The sequence below is a fragment of the Fonsecaea pedrosoi genome (genome assembly GCF_000835455.1).
Source record: "Fonsecaea pedrosoi CBS 271.37 unplaced genomic scaffold supercont1.5, whole genome shotgun sequence".
Lineage (NCBI taxonomy): Eukaryota > Fungi > Ascomycota > Eurotiomycetes > Chaetothyriales > Herpotrichiellaceae > Fonsecaea > Fonsecaea pedrosoi.
Genome location: NW_013550611.1, coordinates 1,594,292 through 1,616,951, shown reverse-complemented (window position 1 = coordinate 1,616,951; position 22,660 = coordinate 1,594,292). Strand labels below are relative to the sequence as shown.

At 53.4% G+C, this 22,660-nt stretch overlaps 11 protein-coding genes and 1 non-coding gene across 12 annotated transcripts; 6 read left to right on the top strand and 6 right to left on the bottom strand.

Annotated features, from left to right (window-relative positions):
• Positions 1 to 150: 150 nt before the first annotated feature.
• Z517_08060 (uncharacterized protein) lies at positions 151 to 1,191 on the bottom strand (the record flags this gene model as incomplete). The annotated part of the gene is made up of 1 exon (XM_013426580.1): positions 151 to 1,191. One exon carries the CDS (start codon positions 1,189 to 1,191, stop codon positions 151 to 153), a length of 1,041 nt encoding a protein of 346 aa, XP_013282034.1.
• A 743-nt stretch (positions 1,192 to 1,934) lies between these two features.
• On the top strand, positions 1,935 to 3,028 carry Z517_08059 (uncharacterized protein; the record flags this gene model as incomplete). The annotated part of the gene is made up of 2 exons (XM_013426579.1): positions 1,935 to 2,070; positions 2,157 to 3,028. The coding sequence occupies 2 exons, from the start codon at positions 1,935 to 1,937 to the stop codon at positions 3,026 to 3,028; spliced, it is 1,008 nt and encodes a 335-aa protein (XP_013282033.1).
• Positions 3,029 to 3,968: 940 nt separating this feature from the next.
• Z517_08058 (uncharacterized protein) lies at positions 3,969 to 5,075 on the top strand (the record flags this gene model as incomplete). Its single annotated transcript, XM_013426578.1, has 1 exon — positions 3,969 to 5,075. One exon carries the CDS (start codon positions 3,969 to 3,971, stop codon positions 5,073 to 5,075), a length of 1,107 nt encoding a protein of 368 aa, XP_013282032.1.
• An 815-nt stretch (positions 5,076 to 5,890) lies between these two features.
• On the top strand, positions 5,891 to 8,773 carry Z517_08057 (uncharacterized protein; the record flags this gene model as incomplete). Its single annotated transcript, XM_013426577.1, has 4 exons — positions 5,891 to 6,064; positions 6,119 to 6,172; positions 6,229 to 8,266; positions 8,316 to 8,773. The coding sequence occupies 4 exons, from the start codon at positions 5,891 to 5,893 to the stop codon at positions 8,771 to 8,773; spliced, it is 2,724 nt and encodes a 907-aa protein (XP_013282031.1).
• Positions 8,774 to 9,644: 871 nt separating this feature from the next.
• On the bottom strand, positions 9,645 to 9,785 carry Z517_08056. The gene has a single exon. It is a non-coding gene; the product is annotated as a tRNA-Arg (tRNA).
• Positions 9,786 to 10,324: 539 nt separating this feature from the next.
• Z517_08055 (uncharacterized protein) lies at positions 10,325 to 11,507 on the top strand (the record flags this gene model as incomplete). Its single annotated transcript, XM_013426576.1, has 4 exons — positions 10,325 to 10,568; positions 10,637 to 10,727; positions 10,808 to 11,249; positions 11,328 to 11,507. 4 exons carry the CDS (start codon positions 10,325 to 10,327, stop codon positions 11,505 to 11,507), a joined length of 957 nt encoding a protein of 318 aa, XP_013282030.1.
• A 693-nt stretch (positions 11,508 to 12,200) lies between these two features.
• On the top strand, positions 12,201 to 13,158 carry Z517_08054 (uncharacterized protein; the record flags this gene model as incomplete). The annotated part of the gene is made up of 2 exons (XM_013426575.1): positions 12,201 to 12,234; positions 12,404 to 13,158. 2 exons carry the CDS (start codon positions 12,201 to 12,203, stop codon positions 13,156 to 13,158), a joined length of 789 nt encoding a protein of 262 aa, XP_013282029.1.
• An 88-nt stretch (positions 13,159 to 13,246) lies between these two features.
• Z517_08053 (uncharacterized protein) lies at positions 13,247 to 14,428 on the bottom strand (the record flags this gene model as incomplete). The annotated part of the gene is made up of 2 exons (XM_013426574.1): positions 13,247 to 13,489; positions 13,631 to 14,428. The coding sequence occupies 2 exons, from the start codon at positions 14,426 to 14,428 to the stop codon at positions 13,247 to 13,249; spliced, it is 1,041 nt and encodes a 346-aa protein (XP_013282028.1).
• Positions 14,429 to 16,198: 1,770 nt separating this feature from the next.
• On the bottom strand, positions 16,199 to 16,542 carry Z517_08052 (uncharacterized protein; the record flags this gene model as incomplete). The annotated part of the gene is made up of 3 exons (XM_013426573.1): positions 16,199 to 16,263; positions 16,364 to 16,444; positions 16,503 to 16,542. The coding sequence occupies 3 exons, from the start codon at positions 16,540 to 16,542 to the stop codon at positions 16,199 to 16,201; spliced, it is 186 nt and encodes a 61-aa protein (XP_013282027.1).
• Positions 16,543 to 16,807: 265 nt separating this feature from the next.
• On the top strand, positions 16,808 to 17,344 carry Z517_08051 (uncharacterized protein; the record flags this gene model as incomplete). Its single annotated transcript, XM_013426572.1, has 1 exon — positions 16,808 to 17,344. One exon carries the CDS (start codon positions 16,808 to 16,810, stop codon positions 17,342 to 17,344), a length of 537 nt encoding a protein of 178 aa, XP_013282026.1.
• Positions 17,345 to 18,149: 805 nt separating this feature from the next.
• Positions 18,150 to 19,742, bottom strand: Z517_08050 (uncharacterized protein; the record flags this gene model as incomplete). The annotated part of the gene is made up of 5 exons (XM_013426571.1): positions 18,150 to 18,955; positions 19,009 to 19,303; positions 19,370 to 19,417; positions 19,482 to 19,625; positions 19,674 to 19,742. 5 exons carry the CDS (start codon positions 19,740 to 19,742, stop codon positions 18,150 to 18,152), a joined length of 1,362 nt encoding a protein of 453 aa, XP_013282025.1.
• Positions 19,743 to 20,192: 450 nt separating this feature from the next.
• On the bottom strand, positions 20,193 to 21,555 carry Z517_08049 (uncharacterized protein; the record flags this gene model as incomplete). The annotated part of the gene is made up of 2 exons (XM_013426570.1): positions 20,193 to 20,674; positions 20,745 to 21,555. The coding sequence occupies 2 exons, from the start codon at positions 21,553 to 21,555 to the stop codon at positions 20,193 to 20,195; spliced, it is 1,293 nt and encodes a 430-aa protein (XP_013282024.1).
• Between the last annotated feature and the right edge of the window lie 1,105 nt (positions 21,556 to 22,660).

The window sequence follows — 22,660 nt, the reverse complement described above, 5'->3', positions numbered from 1 at the left end:
CCAAAGCATAATCTTCTTGGTGGCTCTCCGTTCGTCTTCCTCTTCCCCTTCCTCTTTCTGCCATGCCCATTTCTTCATCGCTTTGTCGAACAGCACATACGTCTCTGCCATTCCATCCATCAATCCATCCACGGAAATGGATGAACCAGATCAAATAGCATCCAAGAACCCCTTAGCCCTCATCTCCCGCTCGGTCCAGTCCCACAGCCTCCGCGCCAGCGCCCCCTCAGGGTCCTGCGCCTGTTTGCTCGGCGTCTTCTGCTCGCCCACAGGCACAAAGTAGTGTCCCGACATGGCGCGGGTGACTTGGACGCCGGCGCTGCCCGCGACGGCCCACAGCGAGTTGTAGCTGCCTTGCTCGGGAGTGATGTAGGCGCCCATGCAGCGCAGGATGGGCGTCAGGGCCGAGCCGCCCCACGCGCGCGAGTTGAGTTGCGTGTCGATGTTGCCGGGGTGAAGGGAGAGGGACCAGATGCGTGCTGGCGGTGAGGTGGCTGCGTTGTCACCGGTGTTGTTGTTGTTGTTGTTGTTGTTGTTGTTGTTGTTATATCGAGCATGCAAGGCGTTGGCGTGGAGGATATTGGCCAGCTTGCTCTGGGCGTAGCGCCGGAATGTGAAGGCGTCTTTGAGCCCCGTGTCGGCGAAGCGGATCCCTTCCTTGAACGTCGCGGCGTGGCCCATCGAACTGACGTTGACGACGCGGACGGAACCCTCCGGTGACGCTCGAGCCGTGGACTCCAGCAGCGGCAGCAGGTGCCACGTCAGGAGCCAGTGCGCAAGGTAGTTGGTCTGCCACTGCGACTCGTAGCCGTCCTCGCTGAGCAGGTACGGCGTGGCCATGATGCCCGCCGAGTTGACTACGCCGTGCAGCCGCGTGCATTCGGCGCGGATGCGTCTCGCCCCGGCGACCACCGACCGCAGCGACATCAGGTCCATCACCACCAGGTGGATCCGCCCCGCGACATCGCCTGCCTCCACCTCGGGGTGCGTCTTGTTGATGGCTGCTGCTATCGACGAGATCGCAGCCGCTCCTCTCTCGGCCGATCGCGACGTCAGGTACACGGTCGCCCCGCGCAGAGCCAAGTGGTGCACCGTCCAGCTCCCTATCCCGGCGTTCCCTCCCGTGACCACATACGTGCGTCCTTCCAGCGACGGGAGAGAGTCTGGCGTCCAGTTGAGCTTCGGGGACATAGCTGGAGATCCGAGATTGGTTTAGATGTGAGGAGTTGATATATGATGAGCGTCTGTCAATGCCGCTTTTTTTTTTCTAGATGGTGCTTTGTGTTATTGTTGTAGTTGTTTGCGCCAGGAGTGAATTGCGGTCCATCCTTCTGGACGTCCCGAAGCCCGGTTGTATTTATACGTCGTTTCCATTCCGGTCTGCATGGGCTCATTCCGCCCTCAAGCAGATTTGCGCACATTTCCCAGTAAATTCTTCGCGAAAGGAGTGTCCTCGGTGACGTATGTGGGTGAAATTGAATGAACAAGAAGCATCTCTTAGGAGTCCAGCCTCGCTGCTGACATTGCTCTCCATATGTAGGGAATGTTGGAAACACGTTGATCCGATCCGTTCGTCATTCTAATTGGCTTTTAGGGAGAATCCGAGGTCCCACCTGTCAGCGACCTGCATGAGGTGGATCTGAACCGTCCAATCACATATTCCACGCACTTCGTCGAATGCTGACACACCACATTTGACAATCTGTGTGCTTTTTGCTGGCTGCCTGGCATCAACCTAGACCTGAGCAACCACCGCTGTCCCTTGCAGTCTGGGGCATTGGTCTTCATGTCAGCGAGCTGCAGATAAAAACGGGGGCTCCGTCCCGGCTGCAACGCATTAGCATCGTCTTCCCAAACCTTGAAACGAGTGCAGGATATTACCCTTCAAAGATAGCAGAATCAAGAAGGGAGAGAGAGAGAGAGAGAGAGAGGCCATGCCACTTCCACAAGGTCTGCATGCCGAATTGAAACTGCACCCTGATGTGCAGTCGTTGGATGAGGAATGGTCTGGGATCACGGACCCTGTCACTCGTCGTAAACTTCAGAACCGATTGAACCAGCGGGCGGCGAGTAAGTTTGGGATCTGTCCCGTCCCCCGCGTCCGAGCGCGTGCTGGCATTCCCCGTCTCAATGTAGACCGCTGACCTGTCGAATAGGACGACGCAAGGCCGCGCTGAAGAAGTCTGCGGAGGACGCCTCGGCGAGCACTAGCTCCTCTCAAGCTCCAAGGCCCAAAGAGGTTCCACTGGCAGAGCGAGCCGATCTCAACGACCTGTTGGCCTTGAGGAACAAGAGGGTCAATCACCTTGAATGGATCACCGCCCTTCAGTCGACCGGCCCGACAGATCGGTCGCCATTTGTGTCCATCCGGAGTAAGAACTCCTGTCAGCGATGGTACGAAGTGCTGCTGGAAAACCGGCTAGCCATAGTCAAGGATATAGGGGAGAAGTTGTTGAAGGATCAGGAAAACGCATGGATGTATCCGCTTCCGTCCGACCACCTGATCTCCCTGGTCTACTACAACGTGTACCGGGCATTCATCTCAAACACCCATTTGCTGGGCCTTGACCTGAACCTGATGTACCTCGACGACTACCCCTCCCCGTTCCTACCCCTGTCACCGAGTGCCACCTCCAACATACGGCACTTGCCACCCTCACTGCAGCCGACGGAGCTGCAAAAGACCATGGCACACCATCCGATGTGGGACATCTTTCCGGATCCGCAAATCAGAGACAACATCCTCCGATACGGGGAAGATAACATTGACGACCTTCAGCTGTGTCTCGACATGGTTGGGGATGGTAACTACACGGGCTTGGGCGACCTCGACACTCAGCAAAAGAACGGATTGATTGTGTGGGCAGAACCGTGGGATTCGACCGGATGGGAAGTGACAGAGTCGTTTGCGCGCAAATGGCCCTGGCTGCTCAAAGGAGCGATCAATGTTCAGCTGTCCACGAACAGATGGCGAACGAGCCGTGGAGAGGAGCCCCTGGACTTTGAGAGGGTTCTGGAAGTTGAGTGAACGGATAGTTCAGGTCCTGCCTAGAGGTGATTGTGCCATTGATAACCCCCGACGTGGCGCCACTTCAATGCTTCTGTAACAGCCCACACATCCCCCCATCGTACGAAGTGGTCGAGGAAGCGTGCTCTGGCGGTCGTGTGAGGCAAATCACCAAGTGGCGGCCATGGCACCATTCGTACTTGTAGATAGATGGACCATGAGCATCGACAAGACGCTAATGACGACTTCCAAACTCCCATTGCTGCAACAAGAAAGCGTGGAGCTGGTGGCTGAGTCGAGAACGTTTTCGGTTCCCGCAGCCGGAATGGTCCCCTTTGGTGACCGAGTGGATGCTTCAGTTCCCATAATCCCGATCGAAAGTACGCGATGGGTGGAGATGTATTAGAAGAGCCGCGTATAGTCGTTATGATTAGTTTCTTCACGACCTCTTCCCTTGGAAAGATGAGTGGTCGTGACCTTGAGAAATTCAGTCGAGCCCTATACGAAGGAATAGTCAAAGCCTCGTGCCTCGGTACCTAAGACAAGCCGCCAAGCGTGACGGTTCCCACCGTGACATGTCATGCCTGTACTTCCCCTGGAAGATATTATTGGTCTTCATCATGTTACCTTTGAAGCATCTACAGACTTCCCTCAGCTGTCCATCATGCGACCAGAAGCCACAGCGATACCTTCAGCTGCACACCATATATTTAAAGCAACTCCCGATTTCCTGCAAATTGGCGTCCTACGGGTCTCGTACAACCCCATCAGAGTCGAGTTTAGTAAACACATCGATGAGAGGTGGAGGAAACGCTAAAACGTGTTGGAAGACTAATCAATGAAGAATCCTAATTATGGACTTCTTAAGACGTTGAAATTGCTCTAGTTATGATACAGGTAGGTCTTTTCTTCACCTGTATCTTTCCTGCTCTGCATCGCGTCTACGTACATCTGCAACACAATGTCTGCTCACCACCAAACATCCTACATCGCCGTGATCGGCGGCACTGGTGCCCAAGGCATCCCCGTCGTGCGCGGTCTGGTCAAGGACAAAAAGTACCGGTGTCGGATCATGACGCGGGACGTCAATTCTCGACGGGCCAAGGAGCTGGTTGCATTGGGGAATGTGGAGTTGATGGAAGGCTCTTTCGCCAACGAAGGGGACCTTCGCAAATTGTTCCGAGGCTGTGACGGAGCTTTTGTCAACATTGACGGGTTCAACTGCGGCGAGAAGACGGAGATCTACTGGGCAATCAGATCGTATGAGCTGGCTCTCGAAGAGGGGATCAAGTTCTATGTCTATGGGAACCTCGACTACGTCTACAAGAAGAGCCAGTACGACCCCAAATTTCGGACCGGACACTATGATGGCAAAGGCCGGGTCGGAGAATGGATCCTCACCCAGAACAAGGACAACCACCACCGCATGGGTGTCGCCGTCTTTACCACTGGACCCTATATCGAAATGAGCATCGCCAAACATACCATCTTCACGCCCAAGGTCGAGGACGGTGTTGTGACGTGGCGATGCCCCATTGGAGACGGGGCTGTGGTTCACGTCGCGCTGGACGACTGCGAGTACTACGCTCGCTGGCTGTTTGACCATCCGGAGAGATCCAACGGCATGGATCTCGAAGTTGCCATCGATCACATCCACTACGCCGACCTGGCGAAAGCGTTTGAGAAGGTCACCGGTCACCCGGCTCGATACATTGACACCGATCTGGACACTTATTGGGCGACTGGCAACGTGGCGGCGGCTGCCAACAGTGGGGCAGGGTACAATTCGGACCCCAACGATCCGGCCTTTATGACCTTCAAGCAGAACTTCACTGGTTTCTTCAATATGTGGAAGTATTCCGGGCGCAACGAGGGTGTCATTCGTCGCGATTACAAGCTCCTAGACGAGATCCACCCCGCCAGGATCAGATCGGCAGAAGAGTTCTTTCGAAAGGAAGACGCTCGAGGCCAGAAACTGGGACTAGGGAGTCTTTGGGATCGTGTACAGCCGGAAAACCTCAAGCCTGTGCTTAAGCTCGGTGAGGACAGGCGGAAGGGGAGATTGTAGTGGTCGGTAGTAATCATATTCTACTGGTATGAAAGTGCATAGACGCGCTCCACAATGCGCACCAGTCAGTATTATACCTCGATACAAGTATTTGCAGCGGGTTGTTGGCGCTGGTACGTAGGCAGTAGGCAGTAGATATGCGTATGTCAGCTTATGGTGCGCGCTGATGCCAATAATACACCTTGGGCGCCAGCTTTTGGCCCCTGTCAGGCTAGGGAAATTCAAGGACATGTAGGTACTCGGTACATGCACAGTATCCACGGGAGGCACCCTCTAAATCCTGTGATGACGATCTTGGTACGGAAAATAGGGATTGCCCGCGGGCGATAGAAGGCAAATACGCGTATCAAGCGAAGAGCTTGGGGCGTGAGGGTGGGGGGGATGGCCAGATGCCCACGGCAATGCCTGTGGCGGAGGGAGGCGCAGCCTAACCAGGATGACGCCTCTAGGACGCCGAAGGGGGGTCTGTCTAAGCTTCACAGGATGGGGCCTCGGTCGATCGTAGTATGTAACGAGTACGAGTTATTGGGGTTGTTGGCTTTTTGACGGCCCGTTTCCTGGAACCCTGCGCGTGCCGGGACAGAGCACAAGGAGATTCTTAGATCAAGGAACCCCAAGGCTCGAATTCGTCACATCATTCCAAACAGAACTGTGCAGGATTCCCCCAACCTTCATTCTCTTTTCTCGTTCATCCTCCAAAGCAGCTGACTCGAGCCTTGAGAGCTGCTGTATGTCGTCCCTCCTTCCATTGCTTGCAGCTACTCCCCGCGTCCTCCGATTCCCGTTGAACCTGGCTACCCACCAGGCTGTCAGACATGGCTGCTGCCGTTCAGCCAGGTGCGCCCATGAATGGTGCCATGGGCGCTCGAGCACCCAATGTCCCCCAAGATAATGGGCAGCCTCTCCCTCCGATTCCTGCGGCGGAGGGTGCTGGATCAGATGTGGACCCTGCGTCCCGAGAAAGAGTGCAACAGGTTCTCTCTTCAGATGTAAGCGCGAGTCAAGAGTTTCCGTTGTGGCTTGCGGTTGACCAACCCCTCCAGATCGGACTGAGCACGTTATTGAACCGATTGAAACAAAGCATCAGCTCCACCAAAGTACCGTCTCCCTAACCGTCGACACTGCCATGCGGCTTTGCTGACCGTGGTGTTAGGACTTTGCGGCCTTCCTGAAAGAAAGATCAATTTTGGAGGACAAACATGCGCAGGGTCTGAAGAGACTGAGCCGGAACACGTCCGAGTCGATAGGAAGACCTGATAGCAGACAAGGGACGTTTGCTCAGAATTTCAAGGAGATGACCAGCATTCACGAGCGAATGGCGGACCATGCCTTACAATATGTCGCGACGCTATATGGCATGTCGGAGGAACTGCACGAGCTGGCATCCAATTCCGAAAGAGCGCGGAAACACTGGAAGCAGACAGGCATGAATGCTGAAAAACGGGTGGCCGACGCAGAAGCGGCCATGGAGAAGGCCAAACACCGATACAACTCGCTGGCGGAGCAGTACGACCGCGCCAGGACCGGGGAACGGCAGTCTGGCAAGTTCGGTCTCAAGCGATCCGCTGCTCAGCTGGAAGAAGAGTTGCGACACAAACTCGAAGCTGCCGACGCTGATTATTCCGCCAAAGTTGAAGCCGCCTCGAGTCAGCGAAATGAGTTACTCAGCACTCTCAGACCGCAAACGACCAATGCCCTCTCGGAACTCATCAGGGAGACTGACGCGGGCCTGAGTCTGCATGTGCAGAAATTCGCTGACCTCAGTGAGAAGCTGCTTGTGGGATTCGGACTATGCATTGCGCCCGTCAAAGGGCCATCGCCAATCCCGGGTCAAGGCACCAAGAGTCTACGCGAGTTGGCTTCAGGAGTCAATAATGAGAAAGACTTGATCGATTTCGTCCTTGGATTTAGCAACCAAGTTCCGATGAGACCAAACGACATCAGATTCGAACAACATCCCTCCCTCTCGCCAAAACAACAGCAGCCTGGATTTACCGATCAATATTCCAACGAAGATCCCTATGCCCCTGGTCACGGAAGGCAAGTTTCAGGAGTCACTCCTTACCCAGGCGAGGAGTATTACGATGATGGCTCTCAGTCGCAATACCATCCGCCAAGTCTGGTACCTGGACAAACGGCTCCACAGCAACGGCAACAGATGGGAGCGCCCCCAGGTGCTCAAGGTGCTGTTCAAAGACCACCTGGTCCGCAACAGCCTCCCCAGAATCCTGCCGCCGGCAATCAGCCACCTGGACCCGTGGCCCAGACTGGAACCGTCGTCGCAAGCCAAGCTCCTGGTGTAGGACCCGGTCATGTCCGGACCGTGTCCCAAGGGCAACCTCCTGGTCAGCAACAGGCTCCAGGAACTCAGCAGAACGGCCAACCCGGCCAAATGGGCCCTCAAGGTCAAGGCAGCCCACCCCAGCAAGGGATGGGTCGTGGACAGCCACCACAAGGTCGAGGACAACCGCCGCAAGGCATGGGGCGAGGACAACCGCCACAAGGCATGGGTCGTGGGCAAGCACCACCGGGAGCAGTAGGACGGGGACAGCCACCCCAGGCCGGAGCCAATACAGGCCAAGCACCACCGGGCGCAGTTGGACGGGGACAACCACCTCAGGCTGGAGCCAACCCAGGTCAGGCACCACCAGGCGCAATGGGCAGAGGACAACCGCCCCAAGGCGCACCTGGCCCTGGTCAACCAGCGCCAGGTCCAGTAGGAAGAGGCCAGGCGCCGCCAAACGGTGCTGGTCGAGGTCAGCCACCACAAGGTGCTGTGGGACGCGGGCAGCCTCCTCCGAATGGAATGGGTCGAGGAGCACCTCCGGGAGCCGTCGGTCGCGGTCAACCACCACAAGGTCGAGGCCAGCCTCCACAAAATGGTCCTCAAGGAGCCGGTCGTGGAGCCCCTGGGCCAGGACCTCAGAACGGCGCACCTCGTCCAGCTCCTCCTGGTGGCGCGAACACACTTCCCTCCAGAGTTCAGGCGGCTCCGAGGCCAGGGCCACCTATCCGACCAGTCTTCGGGGTATCCTTGGACGAGCTCTTCCAACGAGACGGATCCGCTGTACCGATGATTGTCATGCAATGCACTCAAGCCGTCGAGTTATTTGGATTAGAAGTCGAAGGCATCTACAGAACTTCTGGATCCACGAATTTCATTATGGAGTTACGACAGCAGTTCGATCATGGTAAGATCACTGACCTCGAGTATTAGAACACTAGCTAACCAACGTTTAGATGCCAACGCAGTCGATCTTCGCAACCCGGCGGCTTTCCACGATGATATTGCTGCCGTGACCACACTCCTCAAACAATTCCTTCGCGATCTGCCAGATCCATTACTCACGGCCGCACAGTACCGAGAGTTTATCCAAGCCGCAAGAATTGAAGACGAAATCGTGCGCAGAGATTCGATCCATGCGCTTGTCAATGCTCTGCCTGACCCCAACTATGCCACTCTCCGAGTACTGACAATCCATCTCCACAAAGTTGCACAGCACAGTGCTAGGAACAAGATGACCAACAGTAACCTAGCCATCGTGTTCGCTCCCACATTGATGGGGCAGCAGGGCGGCGTGAATGGGAATATGTCTGGCGGCCCTGATATAGCCGACGCAGGATGGCAGGCGAAGGTCGTGGAGACCATTCTCAACAACACCTTCCAGATTTTTGACGACGATGAGCAGCCCGCGTAGTTGGATGGGTGGTGCATTATATGGACTTGTTCTCCGAGCGAGTTTTCACACAGCCATCTCTACCGAAACCAAGGGTTTGATGACGTGTCTGCAACTTGGGTTGAGAAAGAACAATCCAGTCTGAGAGGAAACGATGAGATTCTGTTTCGGTGTTTGACGCCGAAGTTGTCCATTGCTCACTTCCAACCTATAACGGGCAGAAACCACCACCTTTTCGCAGTTGATCGCTTCCAGCAACCTAGATTCCGAGACGAGCCCAGGCCGACCTTTGTAGGCAGGCTACCGAAATGGTGGATCGTTTGTCAGCTGACATTGAAACATTTTACAGAGGTTATCAAGGCAGACTTCAGACTTCCCGTCTTCCATTGATCCTCACCTGCCCGAATCGAGCTCCGTACCTTTTTGAAGGTGGATTGTGGCCTTTGCACCGTCAGAAATCAAGAACTCCTGGAAGGTTAACAGGGAATATCTCTTCGGACGATAACCCTCAAGTCCCAACAAAGACGGGAGACGAAGAGTGCTGCTTATTCTGGTGACTGCTTGAGGTCAAGGACTGGACAATGTTTCGTGCGCAAAACAAGTGCAACATTACGAGTGATTGAGCCAGGAGAGACGACCACGGATGGATTTCATCACAACGGATTTTATCGTGGGAATGTGGAGGTATGATTTATGAGGTTTGAGGTGTGTCCAGGATTCAAGACAGATAATCCATAATCTTGTTGCTTGCTTACCACTCCTAAGTAATAGCGCAGTATCTGTTTGGCCAAAAACTCACAGATCTTGTCAGAAATTCCACTCCAAGAACCTCCTGGAAGGTCTCTTTTGACGCACTGCTGGAAAAAAAACTATGGGGTGGCAAAAAAGGATACACTCCGCGTGGGACTCGAACACACAGCTAAGAGCAACATATTAGAATTTTTGATGAGGAAGCGCGGTGGTGGAGAGAATAGACGTACCCTCCAGATTTCAACAATAGAAGTCTGGCGCGCTACCATTGCGCCAGCGGAGCAATTGGCAGATAAATTTCAACCCGTTCCAGGGACGAATTTTCCCCCAAATTTGGGGTTTGTAGAATATATCCTTTGACAAAAGTGTGACGCTAATCCCCGATTCGATGCTAAGTTGCCGCTCTATTTGTCTATCACGTGCGTGATGTCCAGGGCCAACCTCCTTTTGAACTTTCGATCTGGACGACGATCCCTTACGATAAGCGCCACTCGTTGCGCCCCTCAAGCGATAAGGCCCGTTTCGATCCATGCAGTCAACGCAAAACACCTATCCGGCAGTTCGGACAGCCGGACATGTCCTCTCAGACGCCGACGGATGAGGCTTTGACCAAGTATTCGGCGTCGGAGGCGCGCCTTATCAAGTTCATGCCGTGAAGCCAAGAAGTCCCGGGACAGGATATCTTGGGGCGCTGTTCGTCATCGACATGGAGCGTGCAAGAAGTGTTTGATTCTCCTTGTATCTTCTGAGAGCCTTGAGGTCGGGGATTCCATTTTTGACTCGTGTTTATCCCCTCAAAAGACGACCCGACCGCGCAGCACGATGATTGCCACCTTACAGAAAGACGAGGTTCAGGTTGTCACTCTGTCACCCGACGAACGGCGCAATGGCAAGTATGCACGAGCCACGCTGCAGCGAGCACTCGAGGCAATGCACCAAGACGGTCTGGTCGTACTCAAAGGCGTGATTGACCCGGCGCATATTGCAGCCGTGAATGAGAAAATGTGCGAGGACGCGGACCGAAAGAGAGCAGATCCGGACCAGTTGTATAATCACTGCGTCAAGTGTACGTACATGCCCTCCGGACTGAGAATCTGGAAGCTAGTCGTTGACATGCAGGACGTCTTCATACAGCAAATTTCCTTCAACGCCCGCCCGTCAAGGACTCGTCATATCTCTTTGACGATGTCTACTTTAACCCGTTCCTCCTGCAACTTGCGAACGCGTCAGTCTGCTCTCCGATTTTTGACTCTTGCTCCCCTCCGTGGTGGCCGGTCCTTCAGGCGACTGATTGCGTCAATCCAGCTACCTCGGCCATAAACCCATATGGAACTGGCTAACGTCGAACGTTGCGCTGTCGGACACGTCGGGCATGCGCCAACCAGCGCACAAGGACTGCTCGTTCGCCCACCCACAGTATCCGTACTACTTCATCGCGAACATCCCGCTGTGCGACTTCACTGTCGAAAACGGGGCCACGGAATTCTGGCTCGGCTCGCACGCCCACGCCACTTCCCACGAGCAGATCATCGCCACCAAACCGGAGGAGGTTGTCGAGTACGGCCGCTTGGGCGAACCGCTTCCCGCCATCACGGAAGAGGCCAAAGAAGCACGTATGGCGATCCGGCCACCGCTGCAGCCAGAGTGCTCAGCAGGCGACATCATGATACGCGATCTTAGGTTATGGCATGCCGGGATGCCAAATGGGACAGACAGGCATAGAATCATGATCGGCCTCGGGTATCAGGTTCGTAGCAGCAGGACGTTGGTGGTACATGGCTGGTCATTATCAACCGCTTGCTAACGTGGTATCACCGTTGAACAGAGCCCACACTACCCGAATTACACGATGCGATGCCATCTACCTTTGTCACAGCAAAACTTCTTCATGAAGGCAGGGGGTCACGACATGGTTGAGGTCCGTGCCAACTTCTACGAGGATGGGGACTTTGAGAAAGTTACAAAGGACACTCATTTTGAGTTGAGGCCTGATTACCTAGAGTGAAGCAGAGTGGTTGTCAGATTGATTGATGCCATTGCTCTTCGTTGTCCTCCCCACCCAGGTCAAGGAGCTCAATTACTCGACAAGTATTTCCTATGGCAGGAGTATATTGTTGCCCTGCCCAATTTTACAACTCTCAAACACCCGTCTTTCAAATTTTCATCCTGGAGGACTTGATAGATGGTGAGACCTGTGAGACGAGACCATTCCTATTCCAGAGGGCTCAAAAGTCTCGGAAGCAGAAAGATCTGGCATCCAGCCAGTTTTCTCGTATAATCTGAAAAAGAACACCATTCCATCCTGGCAGGTCAAAGGGCTCTGTCTATACCCGTAAAGAACTTCGAGTTGCCTCTTTTGAGACTATAAGAGCATATGATAATAAGAGCAATATCCGTGTCCCATGCATGGGCTTGAGGTAAATCGGAGCGAATCCGCCTTTGTGCGATGTCGTGACCAAAAAAAGCCCTTTGCCCAAGGACCGCGGGGTTTGTTTTGAGTCGAGTCAGACCACATACCCTTCCATCCACTTTTTCTACCCTTGGTACCTCTTGTACCTTTATACTTTATATCTTTCAATCGACTGAAATTAAACAGCATACTCAGAGATCAGGCATCAAAAGCCTCACGTCTCACGAAAGTATCGAGGAACGGTGATACGAGCACCTCCGCCCTAGAAAAAAAAAAACAACAACAACCATGAAGCTAGCCGATCAGATTGTCCTTGTTACGGGTAAGTCAAAGAAAAAAAGAACCTCGCCGGCAGTTCAAACTGCTTGCAAGGACCGAAGATCTCGCTAGTCCTGACGACGACAAAACGAAACAAGTGGTGCCTCTCCTCTCTTGTTTTATCCTCGCCAAACAGAGGCTATATATACATTTACTCAGCGACTAAAAGAAAGGGGTTGTTGTAGGCTCGTCTCGTGGGGTGGGTCTAGCGATTGCCAAAGCATTCCGCAACGAAGGCGCAAAAGTCGTGGTCAACTATTTCCACACGGCCGAGAACCGCATCGCGGCGCTCACGAAGGAGTTCGGGTCTACAGAGGACCGTGTCCTGTTCTTCCGGGCAGATGTCACCAACGCCGACGAGGTCCAGGCACTGTTCGCAGCTGCGGAACGACACTTTGGGAAGCCGATAGCCACGGTCGTCAACAACGCCATGGTCGGCGACTTTGCCTTCAACGGCGACGCGAGGCCCAAGGTCGCGGATCTGACGTGGTCCAACTTCGACACGCAGCTGCAAGGGTTCCTCCGCGGAAGCTTAAACACGACGCAAGCGGCTCTCGCTGGGTTCGAGAAGCTCGGCTCCGGCCGCATCGTCAACGTCGGGTCCAACCTGTTCCAGAACCCCGTGGTGCCGTACCACGACTACACGGCGGCGAAAGGGGCGTTGCTGGCGTTCACTAGGACGTGCGCCGCCGACCTCGGCCCAAGAGGCGTCACCGTCAACATGGTTTCGGGCGGGCTGTTGCAGGTCACGGACGCCAGCGCGAGCACCCCCAGGGAGGTGTTTGATCACATCAAGGCCGTCACGCCGCTGAGAAAGGTCACCACGCCCGAGGATCTCGCCGGGGCGGTCTTGTTCTTCGCCAGCCCCTGGGCTGGTGCGGTGACGGGTCAACAGATGGTGGTCGATGGAGGTTTGGTCATGAATTGATTTTAGAGTGAGACAAAGACAAGACAAGAGACAAAAGAAGAAGGGTTTTCGCAGAGGAAATTTCACAAAAAGAAGGGAGGGAGGGTTCTCATAATTTGGCGTGTGTCTGTGACCTGGGTGGTGGTGGCGGCGGCGTCGTCTGGATCTCGACAATGGCTTTCCCCCAGACTTTTCGAGCCGCGAGGTCGTCCAGAGCCCCCGGCACGCTCTCTAGGCCCGAGTATGTCCCGTAGATGACGGGCTTGATCTGGCCGCGCTGAAGCATCTCATTCAGTCCTCTCCACACCTCTTGGTTCTCTGCTGGGTTTCTTCGTCCGGTTTCGCCGAATCTCTGCAGTGGCACACACAGTCAGTCAGTTATTATTTCCCAACTTCACTATTTGCAGCATCGCTGTTGTTTTCACAAAGGGATCAAAGAGAACAGGGATAAGGAGAAGGCATAGGGATAGAAAGAGCAGAGAGCGAGACTCACATATCCCAATAGCCTGACACCCTTGAGCAAGACGCGATTCATGGCCAGCGTTTCCATCTTCCCGCCCAGACCCGCGAATCCGGCCACGACGATGTTCCCGCCAAACTTGAGACATCGGATGCTCTTCCCGACTAGGCCGACGGTGTCGTAGACGGAATCGACGCCCACATTGCCCGTGAGCTTGAGCACCTCCTTTTCCCACCCGTCCTGGTCGTATCTGACGACACCCAGCACGCCGAGGCCGCGCACGACGGCGGCTTTCTCCTCGCTGCCCACGGTGCCGATGACCTTCGCGCCGAGCGCGTGTGCGATCTGCACGGCCGTCACGCCCAGCCCGCCCGCCGCGGCGTGAACCAGAACGGTCTGCCCGGGCTGCACCTGCGCGGTCCGCACCAGCGCGCCATAGCTGACGGGCACGGTGGCGGCGCCCACGCCCGCGGCATCGCGCAGCGTCCACCCCTTGGGCAAGTGCTGCAGCGCCGACGGCGGCACGGCAATCTGCTCGGCGAACCCACCGACGGAAGCGCCCCAAACCAGGTCGCCGGCCTTGAACCCGCACGCCGGCGGCGCCGATGCCACGACGCCCGCGAACTCGAGTCCCAGCACGAACGGCGGCTTGACCAGGCCGATGTGGTTGTTCTGGTGCGCGCCCCGGCAGTACAGCAGGTCGACGTGGTTTAGGGCGCTGTGCGTGATGGTCACCAGGACTTGGTCTGCTTTGGGCGTCGGCGCCGGCACTTCCAGGGCGCGCAGCTCCGAGTACGTCTTGACGTACTGGTTGATCTGGATGGCTTTCATGGTTTGTGGGCGCGGGAGAGTGAGCAAAAAAAGTCCCCCTTTTTCTTTCTTGTTGTTCGTTCTGGTCTCTCTATACCTCTGTTGTTTTTTTCCCTTCTCTTTGAGTCGTTGATATTTGGGAACTCGAGTCTTTCTTTACTTGATACTCTCGCTAACTGGAAAACAAAACAAATGGTCTTGGGAAAGAGAAGACGAAAGGTACGAATGGAGAGTCTCTCTCACGTTCCACGCCTGCATGGGAACAAGGGCACCGCAAAGCGTATAGTCGAGTAGTAAATAATAGTCAATGGATAGTGCCTTGTTGGAGGTCCAGTTCATAAGTTTCCGAAGCCGTGGGCCATGGTGTTTACCGAGGTCCGACCAGCAAGGCTGGGGCGGCAGCCGTTGGTTTCCCTCCCTCCTCAAGAGACTCAGCCTCGTCACCATCTCACACCATCACATCATAGCATATTATATCCTTCCTTTCCTCTTCTTCAAGAACTTCATGCAGCACCCGCCCAGTTGTACCGCACCTCCAAACAAGACCCCACCCACAAAAACAAACCACTTAGTAGCATATCAATCACAGTCCCAGAAATATACAGCACATTCGACCGGTTGAAGTGAACCAATTTGAGCAATAAGGCTTGTCCATTGTCTTACTCGTGCTCGCTTGTTAGTTGTTATTACTTATACCCACTTTTCCAATGGTTGATTCGTTCATCTCCCTCACTCGCAGCCAGAAGTGACTTTCCAAGCATCATGGAAACGTAGGAGCTCTACTTTGCTTACAAAAGTATCTCCCTAACTCGGATGACATGATGACTTCGCTAGGATCATAGTGGTTCTTCCCCCCCCAACAAAATGCGCAGGAGCTCTGACAAACATTGGAAACATCATGGTGGTGTATATCACACAGCAAGCAAGCAGCACAGCAAAGTAAGCTAGAGGTGGGAGCGTGCCATCACTCACAGATACCAAGATAATGCGAATACCAAAAAAAAAATTCCTGAGCGGGGTTTTCTCACAAGTTGAGTTTTTTGCTTCGGTACACTATTGTCAGGTAGTTCTCTTTTGGGGGGGGGGGGGGGGGGGGAGTGAGAAACGAAAGAGAGAGAAGTGGCTGGCTGGCTAGGGGGTTCGAATCTCAGGGAGTAAGAGTACTACTTAGTAGATTAAAAACAATTTCATCACTATTGTTAGTTATAGGTGTGTGTGTGTGTGTGTCCACGAGATCGATAACGAGGGTGGCCGCCTCAGAGTAAAGGGCTAACAAAGTCAGAATCGAGTCCGGCTGCAAATGAAATGGCTGAGTTTCGACATTGATGTAGAACCCATACCCCTAGACATTTCACTCGATTAACAGTTCTGTTCTCAGGGAATATTGAAGTATGACAAAAAAACAGAGTCTTTCTCTTGCATTAGATTTCTTGCGCGGCACTTTCGTCTCGGTTGGCAGGACAAGGAAGCGCATCAAGAAAGGACCAAAAGCTTCGTCGCAACAGCCTGAAGCAAAAGATTGAGGCACGTGAAGGACACCAGAGAGTGCCGCGAAGGTATCTTTGCTGTTTCCGTCAAAACGGGTACCAGGAGCATGGAGAAGGAGAAGCATTCGTGGTGGAAATTAAGTGCGTCGAGTCCTTTGCGATTTCATTCCATTTTCCCGCCAATGTCTATGCTTGTAACTGTTGTATGTACAATCGCCCCATCCGCAGCAGCTCATCGTCGTCCATCCCGCAGTCGGATTTTCTTACACCGAGCACCCAGCATGTCAGACTCCTAGATCGTGCTTTAATGAGAGGCGGGCGCATCGGGCTTTGCGTTGGGATTTCGAGGATCGTTTTTGTACTCGTCCGCTATTCCATGTCTCCCATTAGCACACTCTGTTGACACCGCGTATCCTTGATCGGACGGAACCCGGCGATATCGCCTCGCCGGAAAGGAATCGGATCTTACAGTTCATCATGGCATTTGCACCGGCGTTGATGGCGTACAGGACAACTAGCCCAGCAGCGTAGAAAGGGATCATCGGCTCGGCTGCGAGTGCAGGTGTTAGTCTCTAGCCTGGAGAAGAGGCGGCCGTAGCACAACGTACCGATTTTGCCGGGGAACTTCTTGGGGATGAAACCAGGCATGTTGACGGAGAGGCGTTTGTGAGAAACTGGTGAGCTTGGGAAGAGGAAGTTCTTTGTCGTCAATGAGCTTTCCGCAGATTGGGAGGTTCTCAAGCTTCAACTGGACTAAGCCTTGTTCGTAAATATCTTGGCACATTTGCTAGGTTTGCTTTTATGTCTAGACACGAGGCTCTCAACGCGCCCGTGTCGTCGCGGGGTTTGTTTATCGAGGGCAAAATGAGCATGCCCGAGCTGAATGTGACCTAGCCATATTACTTCTGTAAAGATGGCCACCCTTGGTCCTGCTGTCTCCTCGTTGCGTTCCTCCATCTCCCTTCTCGAGTCGAGCATTTCAATCCTGGACGAAGGTGTCTCAGACTTCCCTCGCCTCTGCAAGGTCCTACAGACGCAACAACATTTTGAACTCCTTCCCGAACCCACGCTTCGCGAAGCTCAGCAGTCTTTGGTCGACGAGATCGTGCCGGCTATCAACCAACTCTTGTCCACGGCCGAGAACCACATCAACCAATTGGGACGAAGAGAAGAGAGCCTCAAAGCCAGATCGGAATTGCTCGAAGGGAGACTGAACAGCAGTAGGCGGAGGACCTCGAGTTTCGGTGGTGGCAACGGCACTCGTTCTTTCCGTACTACGCAATCGGGACACCTTGCGCAGCCCTTGACCGATGCCAAAATGCTGGAGATGAAGCGCTTGCAGCAGAAGAAAGAGAGGCTGCAATATGCCATTGAGCGACTGGAACTGCAGAGTAAACAAAGAGAGAGAGAATTGAGAAAGAGCATGGCTATCGTGAAGGATTCACCATAAGACTTTGCCCCACTGTACAGACGACGCTCAATCATTCAATTCAATCGGGGTTTTCCAACAGTGAGACCTAACACCGCGGACTGCAGCAAAAGGCCTGCCTCCAGAATCCCACCCAATTCTGCTCAACACCAAGACATTCAAAATCCGATGTAACCAGACCTGACAGATCGTAATTATCTGTCGCGGCCACAACGCTTGGATGTGTGGTGACCCCGAAGACTTCTCGCATGAAATGTTGGGAACGTTGTCGACTGCCCGTACGAAAAATGTGCAGTCGCGAGAAGATATATTGGAGAGAAAATGTGTCTTATTGCAGGAATATTTTATTGCTATAGCATGCGGAACCGTCATGGACAAGTCTCTGTTCTGTGCGACTCTCATACCCTATGAGATCGGCATCCGAAATACCGCGCACTAGACAGAGGACCACAGATTTGAGGAAAATACCCTAGGTTTTTGGGGGGAAGTTTTGCTCGCAGGAGAAGAAAGTCAGCAGGCTGGTAGAAACTAGTAACGCGGAAGGGGTATCTTATCGCGCAGGCAAAGAAATTGCGGGTAACCTCATGTCGGAGGGGTGACATCACGGACATCTGGCTCAGAACCAACGATGCGCATCAGCGTCATCTCTGGCTCAAACCCAGAAGATCCGTGGGCCAATCCGGAGTTCGAGCAGGCCGGCTACGTATGAAGCAAACGGCGCCCTGTCTCCTTCTCAATCCAAAACATGTAAGAGAATATTGATCACTGGGCCAGAGAATTTGTCCTAAGCCGAGGGAGACTTCGGCACATGTTGTTGCGCTTCCTCCTAGACGGCCGTGGACACTCTCTTTCTTTCTTGGGTGGCAGTGTTGAACTCGTAGATCTGGCTGACGTCGATGTTGTGCATCTCTGGAAGAAACTTGCACGCAGGAATGTTGCAGGCTCCGTTTCGCGGACACATATGACCAAGCGGGCATGAAGGATCCTGACAAAACGCATTTCGACAGGCCGAAGTTCGAGCTTTGTGCCGAAACGTATCGAGCTGCACTTGGTTGAGGATCTGCGAATGGTCCCATTCGCAGTTGGTGCCGTAATGACAGTGACCTTTGAGGTAGAAGTTGTTGCAGAGACGTGAATTGTTGTCGTAGAGGTACTGGAGATATTGTTTGTCGATTTTGAGTGGTATATCGAGTCGCTGCCCATATTGATTCTGGTAGATGATTGGCGATGGAACGAGTGATGGTGCCGCTGCGGTTAGTTGCGCATTTAGAGCGGGCTGAGGTTTGGGAGGCGTCAGAGCCGCTGCCGTAGGGCGTGGTGATGGCCGTTCTCGCACTCCTGACAGAGGATCAGGAGCAGGTCTCTTGACGCCCGCAGTGACAGAGATTGTACCATTTGGTGTTATCTGAATCTTGGTTGATCGAAAAATGGTCTTGAAGGACGTTTGCTGGAACCCTTGGGCCACTTTCTTAAGGTCGTAAGGGAATGGCGGGCCTTCAAGTAGGGTGATGCGATCATTGAGCGTGTTTGGAAGTGCATACGGCCCGAGAAAGCCAGCGTAGCTGCTATCTGCTGAGCCACCAAAGACAATGTGCTGACAATGAAAGTTGCGATAGAAGAGCTCGAGGTTTGCTTGGGGAAAGTCAAATCAATCTACTATCACATTAGCCACGGGTCTGACGTACCTTTCACTTTGGAGTCAGCGGCCTCTTTGTGGCTCCCAGCATCGATATAGTCCGAAAGGGGGTGGCTTCTGTTGAATCCAACCATGAACTGATCGAAGACTGTCTCTTCAGTAATGATTTTAGCTGCTTTGTAAGTCCGGCTTAGACCACGAGCGTTGGCGTAGACCCGAATCATGACCCGATCGTCGGCGCGATATCTGCTATTTGTCTTGTAATATTCCAGGATTGCAGCTCGAAGGTGTTTGCCCGCTTCTTCACCGCCTTCCATGCCTCTGGACACAAAGTCATCAAGAAACTGGTCCAGTTAGTTACAACAGCTGATGCCGTCACAATCAGGAGCATCTCTTTCACTCAGCCTTACCGGCATACTGTCGCCATCAACGAGAACGAGCACAAATCTGTCGCACTCCTCCTGTGGGTAGACAAAGGTCAGATCTGCTCGAAACACAGGGATACCGGCGGCTCTTCCCCACCATGGATGTCTTTATGAGTGATTTCTCCGATTCAGCTTGAACCATCTTTTGATAGTATGTGCGAGCAGTATCTCTGGCCATGTCGAGCTCATTTCTGGCGGCATCACGTTGCTGTGTCAGTTGTTCGATATCTGCCAACATCTGCTGCTCTCGAGTCAGTGGCGGCTAAAATCCGTTTTCTTGGTGACATACTTCTAGCAGGGCATTTTTGACAGCATCGCCACGTAGGACTTCTTCCACGCGCGCCCTCAATGACGCCATGATGAGAAGTTTAGCGGAACAGGAGGTAGAACCGAGAAAAACAGAAGAGGCTGTCAGAGATTCTTGAGGAAGAATGTTGCCTCGTGGTGACTGACAGCTGCCTCATGATGGAACCAAATGTGCCAAGCAATGCGAAAGTCTTGGCAAATTTTTCCGGTTTCATCGTCCCTGAAGGAAGACATGGGAAAAGGAGAGCCTTGCGTGTCTTGTTCCATACTACTTCATACCATGAAAATTCCCCAAATGGCGCAGATGCTCCCTCCTCGAAGGGATGTAAACAGTCATTGGTCTCATCGGTCTTAGACCAGCCAAGTGCCTCACATTTGAACGCAAACCTGTCAGGCACAAATGAACATTCAAGGGCAATCTGGAAGTCTGGCAAAACGTCAAAACAGTTCGAGCACTGCCAAAGGCGTCGACTAGATGCAGACTGCATTCTTCTTGTAGCAACTATATCTTCTCTAGCCCACACCATTCCGCGATGAACAGTGCCATTGCAGTGGTCACTCTCTTTACACTCTCGATGCTGACCCATTCATCAAAGCCATGGATATCCCCACTGATGGGGCCATACACTAACGCAGGGATTTTGTCATACAGGCTGTGGACACGCGCGTCAAGGTAGGCGGTAGAGGTCTGTTCTGTCAATTCCTGGCCCGTTGCTTGTTTGTGGGCCTGGCGCAGCACATTCTCTGCCTCGCTCCCTGGCTCAAGGACATATCCTTCCGAGTAGAATCCGTTCCATATCACTTTCGGGGGGTTTTCACTGAGATAGGGATCGTTCCGTGAGAACTCTGCCACCTTCTTCTCAATCTCCTCAGCAGCAGACTTGGCTGTGACACCAGGCACGATTGCTATTCGACAATCTATACGGCACCAGGCTGGGACAGAGCTTGCCCAGTCGCCGGCATTCACAATTGCCACGTTCAAGTCTGTTCATTGTTAGCTTCTTCTGGCAACAGTGCGTTTGCCATGCCACGCAACGCTGCATGGGCAACTCACTTAAGGGGTGTTGTTCGTTTTCAAAATATCGTGTGCTGACATGGCGGTTGTTCCACTCAGCCTCAAGTTCTCTCAGGGCGCCTACTACTTTCCAACACGCGTCGACAGCGTTGACTCCGGTCCCCATAGCTCTGACATGTACTGGCCTGCCGCGGACTTCGATCTGAAACCACAGGACACCAACGTTTGCTCGAACAAGCTGTTCCTGCATTGGCTCGGGGATCAGGACAGCGTCTGCCTTGTACCCCTTCAAGTGTGTCATCAGCGTGCCATTGCCAGTTGACTCTTCCTCGACAACAGACTGCAGAATGACCTCTGACGCTGGCTGGAAGCCAATACGCTTCAATGCATCCAAAGCCCACAGATTCGCGGCGTGACCACTCCTCATGTCACCCGACCCTCTGCCGTAGAGCTTATCTCCTTCGATACGGGCACTGTACGGATCGTCTTTCCACATATCAACAGGACCCAGAGGCACGACGTCAATATGCCCGTTCAAAATGAGACTCTTTCCCTCGGCGTGTTGCTCTTTTGGCTTGTGCGTGCCGACGACCACTGGGGCACGCGAATGCGTCGCACTGAACCTGCCGGCGCCGACATGCTTTGAGAGCGCTTGCTCATCCATGTCAATTTTGACCGGGTCATAGCCCCGGTTCGCGAACTGCTCAAAGACAAAGCTCTGGACCTCGGTCTCCTCCCCACGCTGTCCTCCGAAGCGAATCAGTTTCTGCGTGTAAGCCAGTTGTTCATCGAAGCCGTCGGAGACAGACTTCTTGATGGCGGCAACCAGGTCTTCCGAGAGCGCTGGCATGGCTGATGCAGTCGGTCTTGAGTCGATTGGTTTTCCTTGTTTCTTAGGGATAGGAATGCTAATCAGTTTGCACAACAAATCCAGGAAGAAGGTTTGCCCCTCGATACCGATCACAAGAAGATTTCCTATGGCTATTCAATCCTTGCCGTGGAGGCGTCTCCGCACGGACATCTCCATTTTCGGCTTTATTGATGATAACAATACAAACCACACCGGCTGTCTTTGCCTTTTTGGTATGTAGCTCGGGCGATATTCTCGGTTGGGGATAGTTTGCGAATCTGGGACGACGTCCGAGATATACATCGTTTCATTGTTTCTGCATCAGTATGGACTTCTTCACCCTCGAGTATCAAATCGATTAGCGGTGGCCCAGCAACCTTTATATTGTCTTCCGGTGATGTCCGGTTATTGAACCGTCTGTGGTCAATCCTCGAGCAGTGCAATTCTATTCAAGCTTGCGTCGGCCCCAGGCTACGGCGCGAGGAACACATCGATCTAACGGCGACATGATTGGGCGCTAGAAAGAAAAGATGAGGAACAACCCTCTTCCAGATACCTGCTACTATGGATCATGCCGGCTGCCACATCTCAAAGTTCAGCACACACGATTTCTACTGCATTTGTTTACATCTCCCCTGCACAACACTGTGAAGGCCCATGTCCTGATCATCTGCTGGTATATTCTGGATGTGCTGTACTCTACCAGCCACGATATGAACTACATCATGCCGCCATTCTCCTTATCTGGACAGGTATGGCGACAGGAGAGATTGACGATCATACTGAATGCAGCGAGAAATGGCGCGCTCTGCAGGGTACATGTCCAGCGAGTCAGACGACTTCCTCACATATTGCAGGGTGCGGAAGTCATCCCATGACTCTTGATACCGCCCAAGATGACTGGAATGCACGATCGACCTCGTCTAGAGATCCGGAAATGCTACACACGATGTCTACCGCGAGAGAAGGGTGGTTTCGATCCTTCTTCCCAACCAATGCCACACTCTTTATATCATGGGCTGCCATCGCACAAGTTGCTAGGTGCTCGGTGGTCCTGATAAACTTTGACACGATCTCGGTACAAAGGGGCCTGAAGTTCTTTTCG